General features: G+C 33.9%; 8 protein-coding genes across 8 annotated transcripts; 4 read left to right on the top strand and 4 right to left on the bottom strand.

Annotated features, from left to right (window-relative positions):
• Positions 1–1,625: 1,625 nt before the first annotated feature.
• EAE97_010821 (uncharacterized protein) lies at positions 1,626–2,408 on the top strand (the record flags this gene model as incomplete). The annotated part of the gene is made up of 1 exon (XM_038881336.1): positions 1,626–2,408. One exon carries the CDS (start codon positions 1,626–1,628, stop codon positions 2,406–2,408), a length of 783 nt encoding a protein of 260 aa, XP_038727726.1.
• A 153-nt stretch (positions 2,409–2,561) lies between these two features.
• On the bottom strand, positions 2,562–5,809 carry EAE97_010820 (uncharacterized protein). The gene is made up of 3 exons (XM_038881335.1): positions 5,428–5,809; positions 2,937–5,379; positions 2,562–2,837 (listed from the first exon to the last, which is right to left on the bottom strand). Exons 1-3 carry the CDS (start codon positions 5,706–5,708, stop codon positions 2,706–2,708), a joined length of 2,856 nt encoding a protein of 951 aa, XP_038727725.1. The 5' UTR covers positions 5,709–5,809; the 3' UTR covers positions 2,562–2,705.
• Positions 5,810–7,573: 1,764 nt separating this feature from the next.
• EAE97_010819 (uncharacterized protein) lies at positions 7,574–7,789 on the top strand (the record flags this gene model as incomplete). The annotated part of the gene is made up of 1 exon (XM_038881334.1): positions 7,574–7,789. One exon carries the CDS (start codon positions 7,574–7,576, stop codon positions 7,787–7,789), a length of 216 nt encoding a protein of 71 aa, XP_038727724.1.
• Positions 7,790–8,706: 917 nt separating this feature from the next.
• Positions 8,707–10,778, top strand: EAE97_010818 (uncharacterized protein; the record flags this gene model as incomplete). Its single annotated transcript, XM_038881333.1, has 5 exons — positions 8,707–8,710; positions 8,776–9,079; positions 9,144–9,278; positions 9,333–9,505; positions 9,556–10,778. The coding sequence occupies 5 exons, from the start codon at positions 8,707–8,709 to the stop codon at positions 10,776–10,778; spliced, it is 1,839 nt and encodes a 612-aa protein (XP_038727723.1).
• An 848-nt stretch (positions 10,779–11,626) lies between these two features.
• EAE97_010817 (uncharacterized protein) lies at positions 11,627–12,322 on the bottom strand. Its single transcript, XM_038881332.1, has 3 exons — positions 12,173–12,322; positions 12,016–12,117; positions 11,627–11,930 (listed from the first exon to the last, which is right to left on the bottom strand). Exons 1-3 carry the CDS (start codon positions 12,267–12,269, stop codon positions 11,815–11,817), a joined length of 315 nt encoding a protein of 104 aa, XP_038727722.1. The 5' UTR covers positions 12,270–12,322; the 3' UTR covers positions 11,627–11,814.
• Positions 12,323–13,746: 1,424 nt separating this feature from the next.
• On the bottom strand, positions 13,747–14,820 carry EAE97_010816 (uncharacterized protein; the record flags this gene model as incomplete). Its single annotated transcript, XM_038881331.1, has 1 exon — positions 13,747–14,820. The coding sequence occupies one exon, from the start codon at positions 14,818–14,820 to the stop codon at positions 13,747–13,749; it is 1,074 nt and encodes a 357-aa protein (XP_038727721.1).
• A 5,720-nt stretch (positions 14,821–20,540) lies between these two features.
• Positions 20,541–22,532, bottom strand: EAE97_010815 (uncharacterized protein; the record flags this gene model as incomplete). The annotated part of the gene is made up of 1 exon (XM_038881330.1): positions 20,541–22,532. One exon carries the CDS (start codon positions 22,530–22,532, stop codon positions 20,541–20,543), a length of 1,992 nt encoding a protein of 663 aa, XP_038727720.1.
• A 2,049-nt stretch (positions 22,533–24,581) lies between these two features.
• On the top strand, positions 24,582–25,229 carry EAE97_010814 (uncharacterized protein; the record flags this gene model as incomplete). Its single annotated transcript, XM_038881329.1, has 1 exon — positions 24,582–25,229. The coding sequence occupies one exon, from the start codon at positions 24,582–24,584 to the stop codon at positions 25,227–25,229; it is 648 nt and encodes a 215-aa protein (XP_038727719.1).
• Positions 25,230–27,889: the final 2,660 nt, after the last annotated feature.

Genomic DNA, 27,889 nt, shown 5'->3' with positions numbered 1-27,889 from the left:
AATCAAAGATAGGGAATAGCAGGGTGCATTTGGAAGGGTTAATTTCTCGTACCATTTCACGTAAACAATATTTTGGTTCCTTTCTGGTTGGGATTCTGTTGGTGCGATCTTTTGTTTGAATTGAATACATTGGGGTTTGACGACATTAAAAATTTGTATATTAAAGGTGTTATTGATCTTTCATTACTTTGTATCATTGAATTATTATTTGACATCAATTGTAGAGTGATATGGTGATGCCTCCTAAATAAGTTATTCGACTTCAAGGAAAGGTACTTTCCATCAACAGATTTGAAAATTCAAGAAAATACAGAATGCTGAGAAGTAATGACAATAGGATTTTGGCGTACAAGACTAGAAAACTATCCAGGCCTATATGTGTTTCATTTTAAACCAGATTAGATTCCCACAAGACATTTACTTGACGTAGCACAAATGCAACGTTGAGGGCGTGGAAGTCGCTATGCTTCTCAGACCAGTACCATATATCACTTGATATAAGATGGGAGGTTTATCAAAAAGATCTTATCAATGAAAAGAAGCGGTGTTGAAGAAGATGTTCACAGTTGCTATCATGAACGAGGAAGGAGAGTAACTTCAAAGAAGAAGGTATCGCAGACATTAGAACGATACATTGTATCGAAATGAGAATTCATTGGGCCTCCATGTGCAAAAGCAGATATACTCCGACCCGGATTGATGGAAATATGTGAAGATTTAGAATAAATGATTTGGCTGCTGTGATCTTCCAGAATTTTAGTGACATGATAAGATTCATGGATGCTGGTGGTGCGAAGCTTGGGGTGCCAAGCTGAGTAAAATGAATGACACCGCCCCGCCCAAAAGACAATTATAAGGTAGTAAGTAGTTAACCTTATAACCTCACTATCCCATATGTATACCTCGTATCCTCTGAATATCAACAATCAAACGAGCTCGAATTCCTAAACTCATTGTTATCAATAATTCATCATCCAATTCTTAATCTTCTCTCACGCCCAAGTCTTTGCCATTGCCCACTATTGATTTGCAATCATCTCAGACACATGACAACCCAGCTCCCTAGCTATGTTCATAGCACAACACATCCCACCACCTTCCTACTTGGCACCGGTACTTCAATATGGTCTTCTCTCCTCCCACAACTCCTTTCCACAAACCACGAACTCATTCTCGTGACCTGCTTTTGGGCTTCGTCCTCTAGCCAGCGCGATATTTGTCAACTCCTCCTGAGACTGTCGGAACGGGCGGTTTCAGATCAAAAAACCATCCATATCCGCATTTGTTTTTCATCTCTTTCAATATCGCAAAAGATATTTCACACCCCTTCCCCCGACGGATATTTGTACCCATCGTCTCAGTATCCTTCACTTGGACTTCCATCTGAGTCGGATATACCGGGGTTAAATCTACGTGTCAAGTCGATATTTTTCCGTCCATGTCATGTTTTGCATGGGAAATATCTCATACAAGATACTCGACGCATTTGGTTTCCAAGTTGTAATGTGAGTTGGGAGCCATGGGGAGAAGGATGTATTGGATTTGAACGTGGGGAATTGGTAGAAGATTTGCGGAGTTATTGGAGTAGGATCTGGAACGGCGATGGTCAGATGACAATTCCCGAAATGTCGTGGACGTCGACTCAGCTAGCAAAGAGAAGTCCATCGATACATGCCGACCTATGGAATCCAGATTCATCGTTGTTAAGTGTCGTCGACTTATCAAACCTTCCACAAAATACCGAAACACTTCTTCTTCCACATACTCACTCTGCGTATAATCCATTCTCTGTTGTTTTTAGACCAAATGCAAAAACGCCTTCAACACCACTCAATAAATTCTTGCTATCACAAATTTCAACAGCCAAAACATCAATAACAATCTACACTCCAAATATTACATACACACCAGTCATAAATTCAATATTCGAAGCATTAGATAAAGGTGTTGATGTCCGAATTGTAGTCTCTCGAAAGCTGATGATCCTGGAGCAATTAGTAACAGCCGGCACGATCACTGAATGGGAGGTATGGAAGATGAAACGTCGATATCGTAAGCTTGTATATCGTTCACCACGGAGGGTCGATGACATTGAAGCCGGCAATCCTAGAATAGGAGCTTTAGAAATTGTGTATTTCAATCCCGCTCTCGTTCGTATGAGTGATTCCCATAACCGGAATACGATGACTGATGGAACACTGGCGAGAGGATCCGAAAGCATAGGGAAGGAGAGCAAACCAGCCAAGCTTCATCTCAAAATGACGATAATTGACAATGAAATAACGATTCTTGGGAGTGGCAATCTGGATCGGGCGAGTTGGGTGACTAGCCAGGAGTTGGGCGTTGCAATTTTTTCTGAGGAAGTTTCTAATAAATTGGTCGAAGTTGCAAGGGAGGTTTATGGATGAGTGGGTAGTTGCATGATAGGTCTTGTGGTGTATATTGAACTGAACCACCACAGAATAGTGTATTGATGGATTAGAAAATGGCAAACATTGCACATGCCATGGCACTAGGATACGAATAGCAAATAGAATGGATAATCACTGGTACAAAAACGGGCACATTATTACCGCGTGTAATCTTTCCTGAATGTTACAATTCATTTGCTGATAAACTATCCTCACCTTGAGGTATTCTTCCTAACGCCTTCATATATGCATCATCACATAGTATGACATGCTCCTTAAACACAGAGTCGAAAGTTAAAATTCTTCCACCGCACAATTAGGATGTAATACATAAACAACTGAATCCTCTGGCCTCGAACAGCCTTCCCCATTTGTGTCATCCTGATCAATCAATCCTTGCCCACGAATTGCCATCAAAATATTTTCCTGTAGAATCAAATGTTAGTCCAAAATCCATAGAGCCTTACATGTACAACGAGCTGAAGTGACGAAGAGGAGTAGAAAAGGAAGAAAATAGTAACGAACTTTGAGCATCCTCTTGATAATCTTTTTGCACAATTTCATCTCTTCATGATATGCCTCTTCATCAGCTAGATCACCTTCGATCTGCTCCAAATACCACTCTACCAACTTCTCTCCCTCCACTCCTTCACCGTTACCCAACTCATCTTCATTGATCCTCCTAACCAACAGGTTGACCACTCCAATGTATTTGTCATAAGTAATCTTTGTCTTTTGTCTTCCATCTCCTTCAGCTGGCGGTACACTTCCATTGACGTCCTGGGTATCTTCATCCATGGCGTCATCTGCATCATCATTCGCAGCTGGAGCTGGTACTTCCTCATCATCGTCATCAACCTCAACATCATCCTTTTCAACACTGATAATACTCTGTCTCAAAAGATTAAAGGCTTCAACAACCATCGGCTCGGTAATTTCCTCAACACAATTCGCCTTTGCAATAGCCTCACTTAATCGAATCATACTCTCCAATTGTCTAACCGTAATGCGATAGCTGTTTCTACCAACGCCTCCTTGAGCATCATCATTCCTCAGTTCTTTGTATTTTTGTACCAGTAATTCTTTAGCTTCATCCGTGAACTCTGGCTTAAAGGTTTTGGCAAAACGGATGTAGCGCTGGAGTTGCTCGGTCGTGAATTCGGGTTGCACTGCTTCGTCACGAAGTTGATGGATTCCTACAATATGTTCCGCTAAATGGCGATCCACAGTTTCGTTGCACTCATCCAGAATAACAAAGAACAAATCGAAACGCGACATAATAGGAGCGCTCATGTTAATGTTAGCTCTCAATGTCGTCTTTCGGTTGTACCTTCCTCCTACTGGATTTGCAGCTGCGAGGATCGAGGTTCGAGCATTCAACGTGGCTTGGATACCTGCTTTGGCAATGGAAATGGTCTGTTGTTCCATAGCTTCGTGGATGGCGACTTGATCACTGATATCCATTTTATCGAACTCGTCAATAGCACAAATACCATTATCTGCTAGCATCAGTGCTCCAGCTTCAATAGTGAATTCTCCTGTCTCCTCGTCCTTGACTACAGCAGCTGTGAGACCTGCAGCCGAGGAGGCTTTTCCGGATGTGTAGACAGCTCGAGGAAGAAAAGAGCAAATATATTTGAGGAATTGAGATTTCGAGGTGGAGGGATCACCAACTATGCAAATATTGATATCACCCCTAAGTTGCATTCCTTCTGGGGTAACTTTGGAGACACCGGACATAAGTTGAAGGAGAAGACCTTTTTTAACAATTTCATGTCCGTAGACCATGGGGGCGAGTGAATTGACGAGACGTGAGTAGATGTGATCTGAATGAACCATTTCTTTGAGATCCTCAATTTCGGCATGTGTCATGGATGCAAGAACAGCTTCTTGGGCATGATCTCCAGGCTCGTTGGGGTCAATAGGAGCCGTTTGATTGAGGGATGCGAGAATATTATTGGATTGTCCGTTGAGTTGTTGATTTGCTGCTGCTCCCTGGGTGGAAGTATCGGGTGTAACCATACATGACAAGAAAGCGAGTCTGTATGTAAGATCTCTTACACCGAGCGCTTTCAATCCAGTCACACCGCTTGCATCTCCACTTCGATTCTGTGTATCTCTAATCGCCATTGGTCGAACACCAGGTAAACCAAGTTGACTTACATCAGGAACCACAATCAGCGCTCCCGTGAAAATACATTTCTCTCCAGCCTTCGCACGATCGACAATTTCTCCACGCAGAATAACATCCATAGTTCTTGGCATACTTCCAGTAGGGATTTCCGAACTATTCTCCTGCACACGAACTTTCTGCCAATCCACAAATGTACTTTGTCTGATATCCAGTCTCCATGCTTGACGATTGTTACACTCCAAATTCGGACATTGTGTAGGTTCGGTATACCTGAAGGTTTGTTCGACATTTGGTACAACATTTTTGCAGTTTTCGCATATGAACGTGGCTAGAGAGAGTTCAGGTCGGACTTCCGAAGTTCTCGTAACGGTACCAGAGATAGATAGAAGTTGTCCAATATTTGCTGTTCTCAAATGACGTACTCGAGTAACTAAAGGCAAGTTGTAAAAAGCCAATGCAAACAATTTATCGGTTTGTTGATTGGTAGTCTTGTCTCCTTGGAAATCGGATTGACTTGCAGATGCGGCATTGCTCGCCCCAGATGAAGTTTGATTACTCGATGCAGTGGGCTGACGATGATCTCTGAAATATCTAGGTTCATATTTGGCGATCATATTGTGTAAAGCCTTCGTAAGGAATGGTAGGAATCTGTAGTATTCTTCAACGATACCCTCTGCCAATGCGCCACCTTTGTATGAAGAGAGATGTGTATAATCGACATATAAAGTAGACAATTGATATGTTCTCAGCCCATGGATTTGCGCAATATAGTATTTATCGGTAGTCATCGCAGATGAAGGAGTGGTGCCGGACAGTATTGGATCTTCAATATATCTGCAAAGGCATTAGATGTGCGATGGTTAATATAAGGGCAAAACTCACGACTCGAGAAATTCCTCAAATGTGAGTTGTACATATTGCCCAATCGCATCCTCCACTCTTGGTATTGACCTATCACTCTTTCTCGGACGGTTAGTATTTTGTGGAATAGCATCATCTGCGAAACCTTCATCATCACTCATAGCACCAGCGCTCTCGGATGGGGGACCTCTTGGTCTACCAGATGCTGAAGACCCCCTATGTCTACGAGCCTTGGGAGTTCCAGCTCTTGAAGAATTTCCAAAGTCTGGTGTTGGCGCATCGGACATCATTACAGATGCCATATTGTGCTAAAATCGAAGGAATGGCGAGTGAGTTGGTTGCTTAATGAATTGTTTGTTGTTGTTTACTCTGGAGGGGCATAAATTCAGGAGTCGTCAAAAATTCCACGTCGCGTTGCCAAAAACGCGGAGATTTCTATTTTAGCGCGACTAAGTTACCGTAATAGATTGATTTCTGCATCACTAGTGGGTGCACGGACTCACGGGACAGTCTATATAGTTTCAAAAAACCCAAAATGAGATAATATTATGATTAAATAGCTAATAACTATTACAATTTTGATTGTATATAGTTTCTATTTGTATTAATTATAATTCTATATTTACTAAGTAATTCTATATATCTTTTTTGAATTTTCTTTTATATAATCTTATTCTATTTATTCTATATAATCTTTTTTAATTTATTCAATATTTTTCATTGTTTTTTTCAAACTTATTATTTTAATATATTCCAAATACTCTTTATTGGATTTAGATTGAATAAATTAGAGGGATAAAATAGATTTTCGATATTATATATATCTCTAAGCTTTTATATAAAATTATATTTAATAAAATTATAGAAACTATTATTATTTTTTATTAAAAACTATTTATATATAAAATCTTTTGTTTATAATCTTTTAATCATTTTTATATAAATTAAAAATAATTATTTAATATAGTATTCCTAAATTATAATATTATTTTAAGAGTTGATATTCTTGAGATACAACTTTTTAGCTTCCCATATATAAATATACTCCTTATAGGAATTATAACTTTCAATTTTGGAATATATTCTAAATTTAGATTTAAACTTAAATTCATTTATATATTCCTTTTTGTTATAATAGAATTCAAGATTTTCAGCTTTTTTTTCAAAAGTGATTTATATTTTATAATGAATTTTATTACTCTTTAATAAAAAGTATTTTATTATATTTTCTAGCTTATATCAAATTCCAGTTTTTCTTAAAATCTCTTTTTTTTTAAAGAAATAGAATTCATATATATTTCGTTTATATATATAATATATTTCCAAAATCCTTTTATAATATTATATTTATATATATTATTAAATATAATGTGTTTTTTATACTATTAATTATTAATATACTTTTCTGAATAAGTAGCTTTATAATATTAATCTTGATTTATAAATCTCTTCAAATTCTTCTATAAAGAATATTATTTAATCCTTAATTTGAAATATTTAATTATTATTTTATAAGATTTGATTTATAGCTTATTTTGGAAAAACAAAACAAATATCTTGTAAATAACCTTATCAATTAATATAGATCCCCCTAGATTTTTTAAAAGCTTATAAATCTGTTTATAAACTTGCCTTCCTAATATATTTCTTTCTTAAAACTATTAATGACTTATAAAGCTTAGTATACCTAACTAGGTGGAAATAGAGTGTACACTTTTTTTTATATAGTATTAATCGAATTCATTAAAAAAATATAATTTTTTTAGTAAATTATATTCTTTATATAATTCTTTATTAGTAGAAGTAGTTTCACATTTAATTAATTATGTATTAAATGGCATTTTGAAGTTGAATTGATTGTGTATATTTTGAATTGTTTATTTTGAGACTATTTTCAAAAAACGCGTGTCCCGTGAGTCCGTGCACCCACTGGTGCATCTATTAAATAGAGTACGGTACGCGTGATGTATACTTTACACGCAATGTAAGTCTTACTAGTACTTTCCACTTCTGCATCACACTGTCTTATCAATTGCAATTGCCAGGTCCTCTCTTCATTCCAAGCCATCGTACATGTGCAGTATTACGAATCGTGCTGTTCCTTTAAAGCATTGAAAAGCCTTAACCTTACCGAGCCCACCATTTAGTATCTCGAAAACTATCAATTATGAGTTCGTGGACAGATGAGCTGGTCTTGACTCTCACGACCAGAATTCCGGAATTGTTCTTTAAGGGAAGGTCCTCACAAGAAAGATTACAACGACAGAATAGGGACGAGGATGTTTGTTTCAATCCCTGTGATCGCGGAAACGAAATGGTCAAGATTGTAAAGCCTTCCTTCGGCATTGATTGCTTGCTTATTGCTCATGTTGCCCTATCGTGAATTTTTGAGGGGATGCGAAGAATTTGGACCGTCTTCACTTGGCCCATCAATGCTACCAAGAATTGGCCGCAACAACCTCGACGTTGACAAGCGCGTACTATCTCTGAGCTCCTAGTATCAAATGCGATATTGATAGGTCGATGAATTGTGATTCGTCTGCTCGCCCTTGGCAGGACTTGGGAGCCTTGGAGCGCAGCCATCAATGTGCTGTACCAATCACAAGTGTGAAAAATTGTACCACAAATAGTTCTGATTTGATCATTTTGAATTGCAACAAGAAATCGGCGTAAAGATCCAAGACTACAAAAACTTCGAGAACCGCCTCTCATCTCTTAACCACCTTCCTCATCAAGAAGGGCGAATACTCCCAGTGATCATGAGGCACGGCATGCATCTCGAGAGTATGTTAATTTTCCGAATTCAGGTACAGGCCCGAGAAAGCTCTTGGGGCTCTGAACTGAGCTTGTCGTATATCGCATTATGAAGGGCAGGATGTCGAGACTCTATCAAAAACCATGATGGGTAGGCTATCATCGGGATCCAAGAAACAGGAAATGTAACCTTTTTGGATGCTGCATGTGAATACGACTTCAAATACCAAGGAATGGGAATAAATGTTTTATGATGCCAAGTGTTGCACTGGGTGACATGAAAATGGTTAGTGAATTTTGACACCATGTCGTGCTACCCATCATATATTCTCCTGTTTCCCCTCAACATCATCCCATTTTTATTCATTCTTATCATACTTGTGATTCATTCAAGCTTTTTCACTGCGAAATCTACCCTCAGTTGGATGAACTCAAGAATTACTTGTTGATGGTACTTTTGATCCTACTGCATGCTGGCTTTCATGAACCTCATTTTTACACCCAGCTCGAATTGTACTGCGAAACACTTTACCTAAGGCATAAAACATGAGTACTTATTCCTCATTATGTCAAATCCATTGATGAGGCGCCATATACTAACACAAAATCTGTTAGCTTCCATGGCTACTACTACTGATGCACTCACCAGTGCCCCAGTATATCAGACCGGCCTGTTGGCAAATGCGCCAGATAACCTTGACGCCAAAATCTCAAGTGAAATTCATGCGTTCGATCATGAACCTTCCCTCGATGAGGATGGTCTATCACGTCCCACTGAAGAAGAGAGAACTACACTCCGCAGAATTTCTGGTTCAATTCCATGGACTGCTTATATGATCTGTCTCATCGAATTTGCAGAGCGCGCAAGCTATTATGGTTGCCAATTTGTCTTCTCGAATTTTGTTCAATTCCCACTCCCGTATGTCTCCATATCTCCACGAGAATTTTTTTAATCTTTCGTCCACTGCTGATGAAATTAATAGCAAAGGAGGAAGTGGGGCTGGCGCAACCCCCAAAGGTACTCAGCTTACACCAGGCGCTTTGGGTAAAGGCCTTACTGTTTCATCTGCCCTTGGTCTCTTGTTCAAATTTTTAGCATATACAGTACCTGTCTTTGGGTTCGTTCAGCACTTCTTCGTCTTTGGTTATCTCTTGCTTACTTAGACCTACAGAGGGTGGCTCGCAGACACAAAATTAGGACGTTTCAAAACTATCTGTATCGGAGTTTTCGTCTTCGGAGTTGCGCATCTTGTTTTGGTTCTTGGAGCCTTACCTAGTGTATTACAAGCTGGTCATGGCATGGCACCATTTGTTATTGGAATTTTGATCTTGGCTTTGGGAGCTGGTATGTCTTATGAGATGCATCTAAAAGTACAATGCTGAGTGAAACCTCAGGTCTATTTAAGAGTAACGTTTCTCCCATGCTTCTCGACCAGGACACACAAAAGGGACTCATAGTCAAGACTCTCCCCGATGGGGAACGTGTTATTCTTGACCCTGAAGTCACTGCTCAGAGACTCGCTCTAGCCTTCTATGGTATGGTTAATGTTGGCGCATTTTTTGGTCTTGCTACAACATATTCTGAAAAGAGAGTTGGGTTCTGGCTGGCTTATGGACTACCAATGGTTCTTTACCTCTTACTTCCGATACTGCTATGGGCAATAAATAAACGACTAGTCAAATATCCACCGCAAGGAAGCGATCTCGGAAAGTTTTTCAGAGTTATCCGTACCTCCCTGAGAAGAAATGATCTGAAAAAATTTGGTCGCAAGGGTTATCTCGATGCTGCAAAACCTTCCGTTCTCGCTGCAGAAGGTATCACTGGTGAACATAATGGTAAGCCAGTAGACTGGGATGACAATTTTGTCGAGGATGTCAAAAGATCTTTGGAAGCCTGCACTATCTTCTTGTTCTTCCCAATCTACATCTTGAATGATGGAGGTATAGGAAACATTACGACATCCCAAGGCTCAGCAATGGTGACCAATGATGCACCCAATGATATTCTCAACAATTTCAATGCTCTTACTGTTATCGTTACCATCCCCATTCTTTCTTACGGAGTTTATCCACTTCTCCGTCGCCATAAGATTCATTTCGGTCCCATCAAGAGAATAACATTTGGCTTTTTTATTGCCGCGGTTTCATCTGCCATTGGCGCGATCACTCAATGGAGAATCTACGAAACGTCTCCATGTGGATATTATGCCACTGGTTGCGAAATAGGAACCGGTGTTGCTCCACTTAGTATCTGGTGGCAACTTCCTCAATGGATGATTGGAGGTATATCGGAATGTTTTTGCAATGTCACTGCCCTTGAACTCGCGTATTCAAGAGCTCCTGCAAACATGAAAGGTCTTGTCACTTCCATGTACTTGTTTGCTACAGCCCTCTCTGCTGCAATTGCACAAGCTTGTACTCCGAGTTTAGTGGATCCGTATTTGATTTGGCCTTATGTTGCACCAGCGGTATTGGGAACTTTGATGGCGATCTGGTTCTACTTTTTGTATAGGCACCTTGATGACGATGAGTATGTTAGAGGTGGCGTCGGTGATACTTTGGGCGAGGAACCGACGGTGGAGCGTAGGGAGTCAATTAGGACTGGTAGTGCTATTTAAGAAGTTAGACCAAACGAAAAGGTTTGATTGTGGCTCATTGTCGGTCGAATCAATTTTCAATATAAAGGACTTCAGATGGTGCCTTTATCTGAAATTTGCTCGCATTCCTTTGGTAACGGTGGCCGGTCAGGGTTTTCACTATTTAAGTAGTTTTTGAGGAATGAAACAAGGTTACTGAGATAGTATGATTAATGATTGAGAATGAAAGTTAGTTGTCAAATGCTCAACATGGGCGCAGATTCTGTCATTTTGGACCATCATGTACCACATTGCAGTCATTCCCGATCGTTGCTGAATGGAAATTATTCTATTTGAACATCTTCCAACGCAGGAAAGTCTGCTATCTTGAGTGCGCAATAGAATACGCTCTACGACTCACTCCACTACACCTACCTGTATGCTGATATGTTCTGGAATCTGGAGAAACATCAAGTCGTATCGAAGAGTAGTAATGCAGTAGTCTCATCGCGGTAGGAAGCTACTAAACGGACCTGCATTCGCGGTATAAGGAGTAGATTTGAATGGCATGGTTCCCTGTGGATCAAACCAGCAGATTCTGCCTCCTGGATCAATCGATCATGGGGCTTACCGGAATTTAGCTGTATTAATTCGTGTCAATGTTCGTTCTGAGACATAGGTCCATGATCAATTGAGCATTGAGACATGTACGTACAATCAACTCCTTCCATTTTGTTTGTTTTAAGACGAGATTTATGAGGCAATAGGACTCTTGTATTCTATCATATATCGCAATAAGCGACATTACATTTATGGACTTTGCAAGAAGTAAACGGGGGATGCAATGATAAAATGTTGAATTAAGCAGTGACGAAGTACATGATTAAAGAATTCCATAATACAAGACAAGTCCCTAAAATAATAAAAGATTACAACTGAAAGTCCAGTATTGCTTCCCCCACCGCCGTCTATCACTTGTATACTAAACACATGCAAATCAAACATCTTTTGCCAACAAATACAACTCCGAACACCTAAATGGGTATTCGATCAACCGCTGTGGCTCTAATGTACCCATTTAGGCTTTAAAAGCTTCGCATTGAGCAGGATGGCAAATGTTTATCGGGGCAGTATCCCCTACGCAACGTGTGCAGATACGGCCATCGCAGCACTTGACGGTGTCTGAGCAATATCCTGTTCAAACCCCCCATTATCAGTCTCGTTTATCATAATATGCAAATAAAAGCTGTGAAAGAAGCCGTATGATTCTGAGACTTACCAAGATATCCTGAACAGAATTCATTCGCTGCCTCTCTACTCTCTTTCACGAGGTCTCTCTTGCTCACGTCATTTTGAGGCCCGCTTTGAGCTCCTTGAACATCTGCAACTGTATCAGCTGGATTACCGGAAAAGGGGTGAGATTAAATCAAACATACATCCTATCTCAGTAGTAGCATCAGGCGCGGCTGCAAGTTGACTGGGCATGGCCATGACCGAAGCCAAGAATAGTGTAGTTGCAAAGATGAGCTTCATGGTGGTGAGGTTTTGGTGGTTGGTAGGCTTGCACTGTTATATTATTTGTAAAGAAAGCTTGATGGTATGTATAAACGACTTGAATGATTGAAAAAATAAGGAATGTGAGCACCTTCTTATACACATCAACTTGAAGGTAATCATGACTGAGCCTCACTTTGTTCGATTTCGTTTCGGCACTAGTGTTTTCTTAATTGAGGTGAAGATAATCGGGTGTAAATCATACACAGATAATTTCAGTATAAGCTTTCTGACATTTTGAGACACGGGTGGTGATCGTCCAACGACTATACACAAGGCGGAAATAGACGAGATAAAAATCAGCTTTAGTGTACCGTGTTTCATATTTTATTTAAGAATACCTCCATCAAGAGAGTATCATAATGCTGGAATTTATGATTATCATGAATTATGCATCACGCACGGAGGTATATACTACCAATCTTGTCTCACTGCGTTCGAATTAAATGTTGATTTGTATACGCAGAATGGTTTGATTGATGGTAAATTGAAGGCGGTGAGACTGAAATTAGAGAGTTCACCTCCTTCTTAGAACCATGCTTTAGTACTTCGCGAGTACTTCTTTATAAATCAATGATCAATATATATATATTAACCTTAAGATTGGTATCAGCCAGATATAGTACAATTCATAATGATACAGTCTTGATGGGGGTTTGTCGGGATTATTTGGTAGACAATTTTCTTCAGTGAGAATCTTAATCAGTACAATGACAAGAGGATGTAATAGAGTTGTGATCTAGACTCGAAATTCCCTGATCATAGACAATCAGTGCAAATATGATGGGTATCAATTCTCCGACTGCAAGGAAAATAAATTTTGAGATGTTGTTTCCCCAGACTACTGGTCTCAGATTGAATCTTGATCGACCAACCTCACATTCACGTTAAAACGGTAGTTAAGTTCAAATGTCTTCAATTTCGATAATCGACGTAGATCATAATTAAACTACTTATGAAGCTTTTCTATACTACTTAGTTATGAAAATGAAGACAATTCCTAGTACGATTTAGGTATTTCTAGTATTATTGAATTAAAACACTAGATTAAAGTTTAACCTGCATGTTTGCAATTTTAATACTCACTATCGTTTTGTCTTAATTATATAGTAGAAAGGGATTAGGTAATTTTTTTAAGACTCATATTCCAATAGAAGGCTATATAGAGGTCAAAGGGTAGTTTTGGCAGTTAGCTAGCGAATATAGTACACTCGGTACAATATAATATCATACAACTACTACACCGGTACCATTATACCGACATCTACTTCCTTTCTTTCTTTCTACATAAGCGTTGCTTGAGATTCAATTTTCTTCGACGTTAAGTTTGTTATGTGCCGACAATCAATTTACGAATCAAAAAGCACACCATTTCCCCAATGTCTCTTTCCCTTCTCTTTCTTTCATGATGTATGAACTTCTGAATCTCTGTGTCAAGATTCTAACACCGAATTATCTAAAACCATGAGCATAACTTGGTATCTATAGCCAGTACTTGTGCGCCAATCCTTATCCTCCCGTCCACAGGTACATTCGACGCCCCACGTGTAGTAACATACAAGATATGACTATCCCAAGGCGTGCGTCCAGAAGCGGCAGCTGTTGGTCCTGCTACAATCGTAGAATTGAGACTACCTGCCACAATCTCGGAAGTAATCGCACCCCGTGAATCAACGGCAGGCGCAACCACGCGCTCGATAGAATTTCCAGAGCCGGTCGTAACATAAGCAATGGTGCCGCGGAGTGCAAAATCATCGTAGAACCAAGTAGAGTTCGCCTCATGGGACAGGATCTCAACTGCTCCACCTGTAACTTCCGTGCCGTTTTCGTGGATGGGAAAACGTACAAGCATGCCTAGACCTGTATTGGTGAGGTAAGCCATCCCGTCTCCAATCTTGATTCCGTTAACACCTACGGCCCCAAGGTTGGTGTGTTGATGTACCTGTGTGTAGGTGTTGTTGATGGCAATGAAATATTTTCCGGAGATTGAGTCTAGATTGTAGACCACGCCAGCGGCGACATCGTTGACGAGCACATTAGACGGTCCAACGCCCGACCGAGGCAGGGAAGTCATACCATCGAGAAATTGACCTGAAGAAATGTTTGCAATGGTGGACGACGTTGCTGTGGTCTGTGTTAAATCTAAAGAATCGACACGATAAGTGCCAGTGACTGGGCCTGTATTCGAAGAGAAGCTGCCACCATTTACGGCGTAGATATCACGGTCATACTCGGTGATGCCAAATATAGTGAGGCCATCGAAATTATGCACAACTGTGGGGGTATAGTTTGAGTGCAGGGGGTTGATGCTATGGACTGAGGAATTATAAGGCAGTGTGATGAGAAGCTCGCCGTTAGGGCGAACTGCGATAGCCTCGACGAATGTTCCGAGTGGGTATTCGTAAAGAAGGCGAACCGCTGCTTCGTTTCTAGAAGAAAGTGCTTTTGGTTTCTGGTGTGGTGGATTTGCAAGTGCTAAAGCAAGAGCAAAAGCACATGAGAGCAAAAGCGTAATGGTATTGAACAACATGATGTTGGCGCTCTCAAATTCTCTGGCCAATGAGGATAGGCAGATTGATTAGGAGGATTGCTTTGATCGAAGTCACTGACTGACGTATACATATATATACGTGCATACAGATAAATGGCAAAACATCGGATTTATCGGATTTATCGTATTTTATATTGGGATAGATGCAAATCAAGTCAGGAAAGCTGAAGAAAAGTTTGTCTCTCAAGTTTACGTAATAGCTTCAAAGTCACTTCACCCGAAATCCTCTCGCAAATGTGAATATTCAAACATTTCATAATGAGAAATAAAGTTTATATCTCTCGACGCTCTTTTTTTGCCCCTCTTTGGAAATGAAGTGAAGCAGATTTTTGGCAGTCATCGAACCTGCCCATGAATAGAATCTCATTTTTGAATAGACGACTGGCTATGCATGGTTTTCTATAGCAAAGACAGAATTATGCCAAATTTGTGAAATTTTTTGACATAATACTTGTCCGCAACACTTTCAACTGCAGTTTGGTTATCCCTGGAAACCAGGCATAAGAGAATTGAGAATTTGAAGTCCCATACCTAGATATAGAATTTCTTGATTTATGACCTATGATCCTTTGGATCTGGCGGAAGTGTCAGGGAATATATAGGGATCGAGTCGACTAGCTCGTCAACGGATGCAGCTAAATGTATGAATCAAATAACATGCAATAATGAATCTTATCTTTTAACTAGGAAATCAATAAACCTTAATGTTCGAAATTTCTTGAGAATGACACCCCCAGCGGATATAGCTTCGCGATGTAGCTTTGCAAGATTTATAAGAGGGCTTGTACAGTATATAATATTGTCTGAAATAGATTCGTTTTTATTACATTAATATACAACGCAAACCGGAACTGAAATGAGAAACTTGAAACGAGTAATAATAAACTCGAGTAGAGATTTAGATTGCTGACTTCTCCATCTCTTCTTCAAGGCGAGGGTTGTCTATATTTATAACTAATTTCTGAATACAGTAAATCAACTATTCTACTTTCCGATCACCCCCTCTTTTCAATTATTTCAAAAACCACATTACTTTGAGTAATTATAAAATTTACATTTTGAATAACTCAATAATATTTTAATTAATTAATTTAAAATTTTGATATTATTATAATTATAATATAAAGAATAAATATATCAAAAACAATATTATAAAAGTTTTTAAAATAATTATAAATAAAATAAATATATAAAAAGTTAATTTAAATTATAATATTCTATATATTATATTTTATAATTAAATATATAATAAAGTTTTATATCAAAAAAAAATTTAAATATTTTAAAAATTATTTTTAATTTAAAAGAATTGATTAATAAAATAAATATTAATATAGAAAACTCTTAATATTAATTTTATATATTATTAAATCAAAAAGATAATAAAGTATTTTTTTATTATATAAAAAAAAGATTTTTTATTTAAAAAAAAATGAATATATAACTTTTTTTAAAAATATTCTAATATTGAAATTAAAAAGTAATATTAAATCAATTTTATATAAATTTTGGATATTATATTTGATATTATTAAAAAGTAATTCTGGAATCTTATAATTTCTGAAATTAAAATTATTAAATTAATTAATAAATAAAATATAAATAAAATAAATATAATAAAGAATTAGAGTTTTAATAAATTAATAATAGGAAGTATTAATTAAAGATTTATTTAAAAAAAATAATCTGAATTTCGAATTTGAATTTTTTTATAAAATATATTTTAATTAATAAAAAAAGTATTATTCCTTTTATAATATATAAAGGAAAATTAATTTAATAATAATAATTTCTAATTAATTTTATTTTATTTAAAAATTAGAATTTTATTATTATAGAAAATAAATAGATTATAAATACTATAATTTTAAAATAATTAAAAAAGATTTATATCCCTTAAATTATTTCTATTCAACTAGAAAATTCAAATTTTTTTATTTTGAATAAATATAAAAGTTATAAAACTATAATATTTATATTAGAATATTTTAATAATAATATATATTTCTTATTTCTTTTATTATATATATTATATATACTATAATCATTGGATTTATTTATATTCTCACTTCTAAAAAGTATATATCAAATCAAATTTAATAAATTAAATCTATTATTCGATTCTTTATCAATTAAAAAGTATAATTTTCTTTCTTATTATTAAAAAATTAAAATAAAAGATTTAATTATTCAAAATATTAAGTTTGAATAATAAATTAATAATCTTTAATTCAAAAATATAATTAAATTTCTTATAAATCGATTTTTATTTGAAAATAATAATAAAGAGATTTTATTATTTAATTCTAAATCTAATAATAATTCTATTTTTTAATAAAATATATATTTATTATTTATTTAATAAAAAATCTCTTAAAAAAGAGTTAATATTAGAAAATATAGAAATATAATAATTCAAAAGAAGAAGATCAATTTGTTAATACAAAAATTATTATTTTATAAAATTATAAAAGAATTTGATATTAAGAATTATAAATTTTTAGAAATAAAGAATAAAATTAAAAAACTAAAATATTAATTAAATAAAATATTATTTAAAAAAAGGTAAAAGATTATAATATCTTTAAATTCGAAGTTTATAGAAATTAGAATTATAAAGTATATATAAATTGAAGTAAAAGATTATGAAATTAAGGGAGATAATAATTCTAATATTATAAAAAATAATTCTATAAATGATTTTATTGAAATTCAATAATTATTGAGTTATTAAAGTTTTAAGTATAGATAATATAATTTTTTTAGGTAGTTGGAAACAGGGGGTGGTTGGAAAGTGGGGTAGTTGACTTAATCAGTGATCTGTGTGCTCTTTTCCTCCACCTTACCCTTTAGTGGATAGTGCCAAACTCTTCTTCAATTTCGAAGTGAGAACTAAAAGCTGTTATGAATAAGGAATGAAACTATCATGCACTCATTCCCTAGTCTTATAATTTACCTCATTCTAACGCTCTGGGAAAGAATCTGACTTTATTCACAGGCCGGTATATGCTTGCCTATACATACATATACAGACGAAGTCTACCTCAACGTAATTCTTCTGAATATCTATTAAATTCACTTGTTGCTCCCTCCTCGCATATGCTCTTTTTTCCCCTTCACGTCAAGCAGCTATTAATTCAATAGTCGATGAAATTACTAAAATTAGTATCTTAAAATTTCATATTTACTTCTCTATAATATAGTGTACTCTTATTGAGTATAGGCAAGGTATATAATAAACTAGTACGCTAATAGAATATAAACTTACTTGAGTTTTCTAATCAAAAATTTAATAAATATTAGAAGTTGTAGTACGTATACTTAGGTACTATATATATCACTTCCGCTTCGTAGTTAGATATTTACCTTAATATAATCTATACAGTCAATGTTACATGCATTCCACTGGTATATTTCTTCATTATCAAGAATAAATATATTTTCAATTTTATAAATCGCTATAATAAGACCTTTCTAGAAGATTTCTTTTTAAACTCAATGGGAAACATAATACAATTAACGAGTTGAATTCGTTTAGAAATTAATAGTCTTATTAATACTCTTTAATAAACTGATATTTATCTTGAGTAAGATTTTAGAATTTGAATTAGATTCAAGGTATCTTTATAAGTAATTATATGTATTAATTCATTAAAGTCTTATTTTAAAAAGTAAAAGAAAAAGCTATTCAATTACATGAATAATAGAGGCTCTAGTATTGATTATAAGTTAACTACTCTACTTTCCGACTACCCCCTTTTTTTGATTACCTCAAAAACCATACCACTTTGAATAATTATAAAATTTATATTTTAAATAATTCAATAATATTTTAATCAATTGATTTGAAATTTTAATATTATTATAATTATAATATAAAGAATAAATATATCAAAAACAATATTACAAAAGTTTTTAAAATAATTATAAATAAAATAAATATATAAAAAGTTAATTTAAATTATAATATTTTATATATTATATTTTATAATTAAATATATAATAAAGTTTTATATTAAAAAAATATTCAAATATTTTAAAAATTATTTTTAATTCAAAAGAATTAATTAATAGAATAAATATTAGTATAAAAAGCTTTTAATATTAATTTTATATATTATTAAATTAAAGAAATAATAAAGTATTTTTTTGTTATATAAAAAAAGAATTTTTTATTTAAAAAGAAATAAATATATAACTTTTTTTGAAAATATTTTAATGTTAGAATTAAAAAATAATATTAAATTGATTTTATATAAGTTTTAAATATTATATTTAATATTATTAAGAAATAATTCTAAAATCTTATAATTTCTGAAATTAAGATTATTAAATTAATTAATAAATAAAATATAAATAAAATAAATATAATAAAGAATTAGAGTTTTAATAAATTAATAATAGGAAGTATTAATTAAAAATTTATTCAAAAAAAGTAATCTGAATTTCGAATTTGAATTTTTTTTATAAAATATATTTTAATTAATAAAAAAAGTATTATTCCTTTTATAATATATAAAGGAAAATTAATTTAATAATAATAATTTTTAATAAATTTAATTTTATTTAAAGATTGGAATTTTATTATTATAAAAAATAAATAGATTATAAATATTATAATTTTAAAATAATTAAAAAAGATTTATATTTTTCAAATTATTTTTATTCAATTAAAAAATTCAAAACTCTTCATTTTGAATAAATATAGAAATTATAAAATTATAATATTTATATTAGAATATTTTAATAATAATATATATCTTTTATTTTTTTATTATATATTATATATATTATAATTATTCAATTTATTTATATTTTTATTTTTAAAAAATGTATATTAAATCGAATTTAATAAATTAAATTTATTATCTAATTCCTTATTAATTAGAAAATACAATTTCCTTTTTTGTTATTAGAAAACTAAAATAGAAAATTTAATTATTTAAAATATTAAATTTGAATAATAAACTAATAATTTTTAATTCAAAAATATAATTAAATTTCTTATAAATCGATTTTTATTTAAAAATAATAATAAAAAAAAATTATTATTTAATTCTGAATTTAATAATAATTCTATTCTTTAATGGAATATATATTTATTATTTATTTAATAGAAAATCTTTTAAAAAGAAATTGATATTAGAAAATATAGAGATATAATAATTTAAGAAAAAATAATTAATTTATTAATATAAAAATTATTATTTTATAAGATTATAAAAGAATTTAATATTAAAAGTTATAAATTTTTAAAAATAAAGAATAAGATTAGAAAACTAAAATATTAATTAAATAAAATATTATTTAAAAAAAAACAAAAAATTATAATATTTTCAAATTCAAAATTTATAAGAATTAGAGTTATAAAATATATATAAATTAAAATAAGAGATTATGAAATTAAAATAAATAATAGTTTTAATATTATAGAAAGTGATTTTATAAGTGATTTTATTAAAGTTCAATAGTTATTAAGTTATTAAAGTTTTAAGTATAGATAATATGATTTTTTTAGATAATCGAAAACAGGGGGTGGTCGGAAAGTGGGGTAGTTGACTTATAACTAAGTTCAATAATTATAGTAGCTATGTATAGGTCTTCTGATCCTTCTATTACAAAGCAAAAAATGAATTAAGACGTGATTATAATGATAAAATGTTAGGTCAAGCTTATAATCCGATCTTCATGCTTTATTATTAGTAAGAAAAATCCTCTACCTGCAGAGGAAAGCTCAGCCAGTCATCTTGCCAATCCCTGCTACCTTCTTTAGCCGGCCAAATAGAACGGAGTACCTCCCAAATCTCAGGATCATGGCGGTAGGCCAAATAGCTTTGATTCTGTTGATCGTTGGCCTTCTTTCCATGCCCCAGTTCTCGAACAGTGAAGCTTTCTTCTTCATCGTTTCGTGGAACGCGCTCAAATAGCCATGATCGAGCCAGACTCTGAACCATTGCACTAAAGGTGCATCCCAGACTTCTGTTGACGCCGTATTCGCCCGCTCCTGTAGCCCACAACTTAAGCCGCTCCAGCCGTCTACCGGATTTGTTCTGGTTAATAGTCCCCCAGATTGAACGAGCCAGCAACTCGTCTACTGCGCAATTAATAAAGGTCTCCTTCAGTTCACCCCTCTTCAAAAAGGGGTGTGACCCATTGTCTAGAGGCTTTTGGTCCTCTGCATCGAATTTGGGGTTATATGTACTGTTCCGAGTAACCCGCCGATTCGAACAATCCAGGATAAGAAAGAGAGATCGTAAGCTTTTCATCCTACCGAAGCATCTGTATATTCTGGCTTCGGATGCACTGGACTTGTTGCGTTTGACTGGAACAGTGAGCTCTTCTAGTATCGGACACTGAGCTTCAATTTGTAAAACACGATCTTGGGTGAACTCTAAGGGCATATCCAGTCGATTATGACCACCAGAGGTTTCAAAATAGTTCTCAAAGGGATGAAAGCTGAGTTTTTTAAGTGTCTGTCCATGATGGGAGAGAACAGTGTCTAGGATTGGTGAGTCCATCGACCCATTGATGGATAGCTCCTCAAGGGCTTCGAAGACATGGAAAAAAGAAACTGCGTGCTCACAGTAGTTCGGTTTCTTGTGAAAATCATCGTCGCGGGTAAGATAAACATTGAGTGTTTTGACTCGGGGAAAGAAATGGTTCTGGGAAACCCATTCCATTGTCTCGCCACTGAGCCCAGACATCTTCGCGCCGTAACAACCTGTGTTGTAGCCACCTCCGAGGGTAAGGTGCTCCAGAAAAGCAAAGTCTGTATATCTGGCCCAATTCTGTAGCATTTTTGGGGAATTCAAACGTGAATATCCCTTGAGTGACAGTGATGTTAGGGTTCCTACCTTTCCACCAGTAAAGCCTGGAAGGCCTTGCCACAACCCTCGGGGACGGACTGATTTTAAAGAGCTTCCTGGAAGGAGATTTAAGAAAATGACCTCCTTCAAATTGGGAGCAAGCCCAGAAGTAAGCTCCATCATAGCCTCCAAGTTGAAATCATCGTCGCCATGACTATCGCGTAAAGCGCAAGTAACCTTTACTCTATGCAAAGATGGTGATGTAGCAAGCTCCATCTCGTAAGAATAGGGAATACCCCACAATAGAGTCTGGAATCGGAACGTGAGGTGATGAAGCCTGCATTGAGGATGCTGCTCGTGAAGTATTCTGAGAAGACTTGGCGGAAATTGGCTCTGGCAGTCATAGACCAAATCTTCCAGGTGGATTTTAGCTTGGAGCAAGTTCACAACGGGCGCCCACGCCATATCCTCCTCAGAAGACTTTTCAATAACGCCCCCATCATATACCGTATATAGGTCGTCATAATAGACTACTTCCTCATCCAGTAGTACCTCGGCAAGGCCAATATCATGCCACCAAGGCGTTTGTCGACCAAAACCTTCTGTCCTCTTGGCGCTGGGTCTTAAAGCTCCTTTGATAGTTATGCGTCGAATGTGCCGAAAGGAATCTGTACGAGAGAGAGTCTCAATCAGTCTATCAACATCGCGACGAAGTTCTTTACGATCGTCGACCGTGATAACGATTTTCCGAAAGACGAGAAAAATTGCAGCCGCATGGCAAGCCTTGTTTGTCAAGGTAAAAGCGTAGAGACTAGGCCGATGCGCTGTTACGAGAAAGGCTGCGATTTTTTGTAGTACTTCGAGTGGAAAGGAAAGAAAAGCCATCCTGGTCGCGCTTGTAATTGTTGGTCCTGTGTCTTATGAATGAAAATGATAATTGAGGAAATTAAGACTACCTAAATTCTCTAAATGCAACCTCTGTTGAAACAATGACACAGTAGGCCAAAAAGACCGATTTTTCTAAATCCAACGAGTAACTCTTTGAGTGTATGAAGGAAAGCTCATATGATATATCGGTACTCGACTGGGGCTTTTACCCAGGCAGCGCTTGGTCACATGCAGAGTAGCGCTTAGCCAACCGCAAAGCAACACGGTGCTGATGGCACGCTATCACTGTATCGATACTCAGCAATTCGTACTTCGGTACATGATTGGTACAGCGCCTCCCTATGTAGGATTGAAACCCTGTAGCGGTTTGGCTGTTAAGCCAATTATTTTCATTTCCAGATTGTAATATTAGCATTCTTAGTATTTGTATTACCTGAAATCAAATTTCGTATCCCAATTCATGTCAAAACTGCAGAAGTTTGTTTCCACAATCTGCTCAAGGAATATTATACCAGCTAAAAATGGCACAAGCCTTTTAGTCTAACTCTCTGATTGATGCAATTGTATCGTACCTTCCCACATGGTATCCTCTTGCATTGTGCCTTTCTACATCGCATCTTCCTATGTAGGATTGAAACCTCAGAACGGTTCATTATTAACCCAATTACTAATAACCCAATCATTATCAATCAACTAACTGTAAGCCTAGTAATAGAGATTGACGAGGCTTCAACAACTAGTAGCCTCGACAAATGCATTTTCGAGGTACACGCTTAGTTGCTCCAAATCTTGATCTTTATCATTTCAATAACTACTTGGAATCAAACTTCACATTCAAATCATCACGGGCTCAGTAGCATAGATGCCTCAAGTGTCCACGCCTTACATAGTCTCAAGATAGTCAGCATTCTCCTGAGAACTTCCTCCTCCTTGTGAAATATCACATATCTATCCTATATCCTATCCCTTGCGCCATGTTACAATTTTACGGAAGATGCAAATGTAGGCACTTCAGCGCCTACATCTGTCATCGTCGATTTTTACGGTCTACCTGTAAGATTCTTCGAGTGGATTAAGGTCGTATGAGAAGCCTCCAACTTGTTTCAATAGTAACAAAAAAAAGAATTCCATAATACCACACCACATTTTCTCATGTTCTATTTTTATAAGGTCGAGCCTCCAACGCCTCGAGACTTCGCTACGCTCGAAGAATTTCTGGTTCAATCAAATCTACAAAACTGTGTTTTAATAAACTGCTTCAGAAAATGATGTTAGCTTAGTACAGTATAGGCTTTCTTGGTTAGACTTGCTGATTCGTACAGAGGTATCGTGCTTAACGGAATGTTTTGATATAGCCTGCGTCATAAATTGTATTCCGTCGCTGCTTCTATCTTCTGAATATCCATCATAACAGTGACTTTTAAAAGTATTTGTACACTTTACAGGAACGTATCAGATTGAGCACCTAGCCCCTATGCCGTGCCACATGTAATTAAGCAGAAGACCCCACGGGATTGAAATAGTGTCATTCACGGCATATGTATAGCCGGGTGTTGAAGATAACATTAGTACAATCATCAAATCTCAGCTGTAGGATTGGTGGGGCGGAAGCTGGCCATTCGTACGAGTCGACGAGAACTGTGCCGTCGGCGCCGCCATCCTGACAATGAGCAAGCTCCAACGTTTCATTTGCGAATGGTAGATCTTGTAAACTATGGCACGACTTACAGATGCAGAGTGTAAAATTAGAAAGATTAGAAAGATGAATCTTAGGGCGTGTACAATCCAGACATGATGCTCACCAACATAACCATCACTATATGAGAATAGAAACTGGGATACTATCAATTTGTGAGTATATAAGTCGTGCAGTCTGCTTTCTTTCCAGTCTTCATCATCCTGTCCATCTCCATCAACAAAAAATCAAAATTTCTTCTCACGAGTGTCAGTTTTCTTTCGTCAGCTCATCTTCACTGAGTATCACATTCTTTTGCGCTTTTATTCGCTCATTATTTTTAACATATAAAAGTTGGAAAAACATTCACTATGGTATCTTTCGAGAAATTCTTCATTGCAATCTCCCTCCTCTTCAATGGGATTGCTGCATTCCCAACCCAAACTGGGACGCTGAGCATCGCCGCTACTGACGTCCGCGCCGTCAACGACTTCGCTATTGAGTCTCGGGACTTGAAACACGTAGATGCTCGCGCCAAGCCCAAGAAGAAGTGCGGCGCCACGAAACGTAACGGACTCGAGCCTAGAATACTGTACGCCGGCACTAATGCAAACCAAGTCCTGGAGAACGAGTATGTCGACGCAATGCAAATTAAGAGTAATGGCGGGAAAGCAACTGTCGCCGATCTGAGCGGCTGCACTGCTCTCTTCTTCTACATGGGTACAACACTCCGCCGCGCCGTCCTTATTCTGTGCGGTAACGAGGAAACAGATGCCAAAACTGCAATGCAGGCTGCTATTGGCGCTGACAGTATAACCATCGGGGCAAAAAATGATGAACTTTTTGAGGCAGTACAAAGAGGAATCCGTGCCATCAAGCCGAACTTCACATTCAATAGAGAGCTTATCTACAAGGTTAAGGAAGCTACAGATACGACTGCGATAACTCTCTCGAGTGTCACCGGAGCCACAACCCTTACCAAGGGCACTGGTCCGAGAATTTGCAGGCAGTCTCAATAAGTCGACCACCTTACTTTTGGGCCACCTCTGTTTTGGGTTATTCTTTTATACCAAAAATCACTTTTTTGATTTATTAATATTTTTATTAATATTGAATATAATTTAGTAAAAATTTCTATTTATATAATTCAAACTATTTTGAATCTATATTAGAATTTTTAAAATTTTGGGATTTTTCTGAATTAAAATCTAAAACTTTAAAATATCGATTTTCGAATTTATATAAAAATTATATATAAATTTAAAATTTTTATATAATTATTTATAACTTTTTAATAATAATAATTAAAAGTTATTATATATATTTTTGAAAATTTCAAATTTAAATATATATAAAAATTTAATTTCTTTTAAAAAGATAAATAAATATAGAAATATAATATATAATAAACTTAAAATAATATAAATAATCCTTATAATTTTGAAAATATTTATTTAAATATTTATTTATAAAAAGGTTTCTATTTTTTCACAATTTTTTGAAATCAATATAGTATAAATATATTATAAAACTTTATAATTTATTTTTAATGATTTTTCCTTAAAAGTTATTATAAATTTTATAAAATTTTAAATTTATATATAATATTTATATAAATTGAAAATCGATATTTTGAAATCTTAAAAATCAATTTATAAGAATCCTAAAAATTTGAAATCTTTAGAATAAAATTGTAATAATTTGAATTATATATATATAGATTTTTATTAAAATATATTTAATATTAATAGAAATATTAATAAATTAAAAAAATGATTTTCAATATAAAGAAATAATTCAAAATAGAAGTAATTCAAAAATGAGATATTTAACTTTTATAATTTTTTATAATATAAAAACTTAAATAAATTATTTAAATAGAATATTATTAATTAAATAACAAATTAATACAAATATAATTATTAAATAATATATTTTAAAATAAATTCTAATTTTTCAAGATTTTTTATATAAACAAAAAGTATTTACTTCAAAGAAATAACTTTAATATAATAACTATTATATCAAAAGAATTAAATAAATACCAAAAAAACTAGTTTTTTCAATAATATTTATATAAAGTCTATTATTTTCTTATTTAGCTAGTTCTTTAAATAAAATATAATTAGATATATAGGATCTATAATATATGAGTGCTACATTTTCTGTATTCTTCTCGAACTAACACTTAGATTAAAAATCCTTAATAATCTGATGTAATATTTAAAAAATTCGAATTTAGAATATTTAAAGGAAAGTATATTATAATTAAATTAAATGAGAATAATATTTATTATCTTCTGAATCTTTATATTAAAAATATCATTAAAATAGTTGATACTAATTTTAATAAATATAGATATTTTTTTAAAGAATTTTAGAAGAAGTCTATATTAAAACATTTTAGGATAGAGAGGAAGAGAAAATCATTTTTATATGATAAGTATATTATTACTATAAAAAAAAGGGTGTGACTACAAGTATAGAATATACATCAAAATATATATATTAGAGAGTAGTTAGATTTCTAGATTTTAGAGTAATAGATTTAAATCAATTCTTTGATATAGTAGATATCTTCGCAAATGCTATGATAGTAATAATTATAGGTTAGAGGGTTAGTATAGATTAGAGAATTAATAGATATATATATATATCTATATTTATAAAATAAAAAGTATAAATAATTACAAAGATTTTAAGAATGAGAATTGCTATAGTAGTTTTTTTAATTTGAAAAATTCCGAATTAAAATTATAATAAATAATTAAAGAAAATCTTCAATAATCAAATTATTTAATAAATTAAAGTATTAATTACTATTTCTATATATTCTAAGGGTTTTTTAATTAATAATTTTAAATTAATATTAATAAAGATAATAAAGCTCAAGAATGTTATATAAAAAAATGCTTAAGTATAAATAAATATAATTAAATTTAAATTATAAAATCTCAAGGATAATAATATTTTTGAAATTATAAATAAAGCTTTATCTATAGGCTAAAAGTTATTAAATAATAGATATATTCTAAGAAAAAACCTAAATTGGTTTAATAGATTAGTTAGAAGAAAAGCAAAACTAGTTATTAAGGAGTATTTTCAAAAATATAAAATAGATTTCTAAGAGATTTTTACTAATAAAGTAAGATATTCAATACTATAACGTAGTTTATCATCGAGTGGGTCATATCATCGAGTGGGTTATTTTTCCCTTAATTTATATCTTCAACTTCTATATGCAATTTATCAATCAATGATTATAGAATCAATTAATCAAAAAGCCTGAATCTTTTTTGTTATTAAAATTATTTATACAAATAAAAAACCAAGTATTTGAAAAGCTTTTAAACTTTATAATATCCTTTATATAATTCTTCAACACAGAATAAATGGTTCATTATTTTTGTTGAAAAACATATGATATGACACTTGATATGATACGTATACATTCTATAAAACTCCTCCGTCCAGGCTTTCCGGATAGACAGACCTAATCAATATCTTCAATATATTACTCTTTATGTATAACTTACTTTCTATTTCTAACAATTTTATATAGAAATTTGGATAAATTGTTATAACATTATAGAATTAGAAGAGAAAGTAATTGTTCAATATATTCTTAATATAAATTTGAGAGATTTTGATTTAAATTAAGAAATATAGAAAATATAAT

Source organism: Botrytis byssoidea (genome assembly GCF_014898295.1).
Source record: "Botrytis byssoidea strain MUCL 94 chromosome Unknown BBYS_031, whole genome shotgun sequence".
Lineage (NCBI taxonomy): Eukaryota > Fungi > Ascomycota > Leotiomycetes > Helotiales > Sclerotiniaceae > Botrytis > Botrytis byssoidea.
Note: the sequence above shows the minus strand (reverse complement) of the source record. Positions and strands in the feature narration are given on the sequence as shown.

What these genes read in the sequence shown, in the direction of transcription:
- EAE97_010820 (XM_038881335.1), bottom strand. Translation starts at nt 5,708, where the DNA reads ATGGCATCTGTAATGATGTCCGATGCGCCAACACCAGACTTTGGAAAT. An exon ending in TTTGAGGAATTTCTCGAGTC is followed by an intron (nt 5,380 to 5,427) that starts GTGAGTTTTGCC and finishes ATGCCTTTGCAG; the next exon opens with ATATATTGAAGATCCAATAC. An exon ending in TTATCAAGAGGATGCTCAAA is followed by an intron (nt 2,838 to 2,936) that starts GTTCGTTACTAT and finishes TTGATTCTACAG; the next exon opens with GAAAATATTTTGATGGCAAT.
- EAE97_010817 (XM_038881332.1), bottom strand. Translation starts at nt 12,269, where the DNA reads ATGAAGCTCATCTTTGCAACTACACTATTCTTGGCTTCGGTCATGGCC. An exon ending in TGCTACTACTGAGATAGGAT is followed by an intron (nt 12,118 to 12,172) that starts GTATGTTTGATT and finishes ATACAGTTGCAG; the next exon opens with ATGTTCAAGGAGCTCAAAGC. An exon ending in ATTCTGTTCAGGATATCTTG is followed by an intron (nt 11,931 to 12,015) that starts GTAAGTCTCAGA and finishes GGGTTTGAACAG; the next exon opens with GATATTGCTCAGACACCGTC.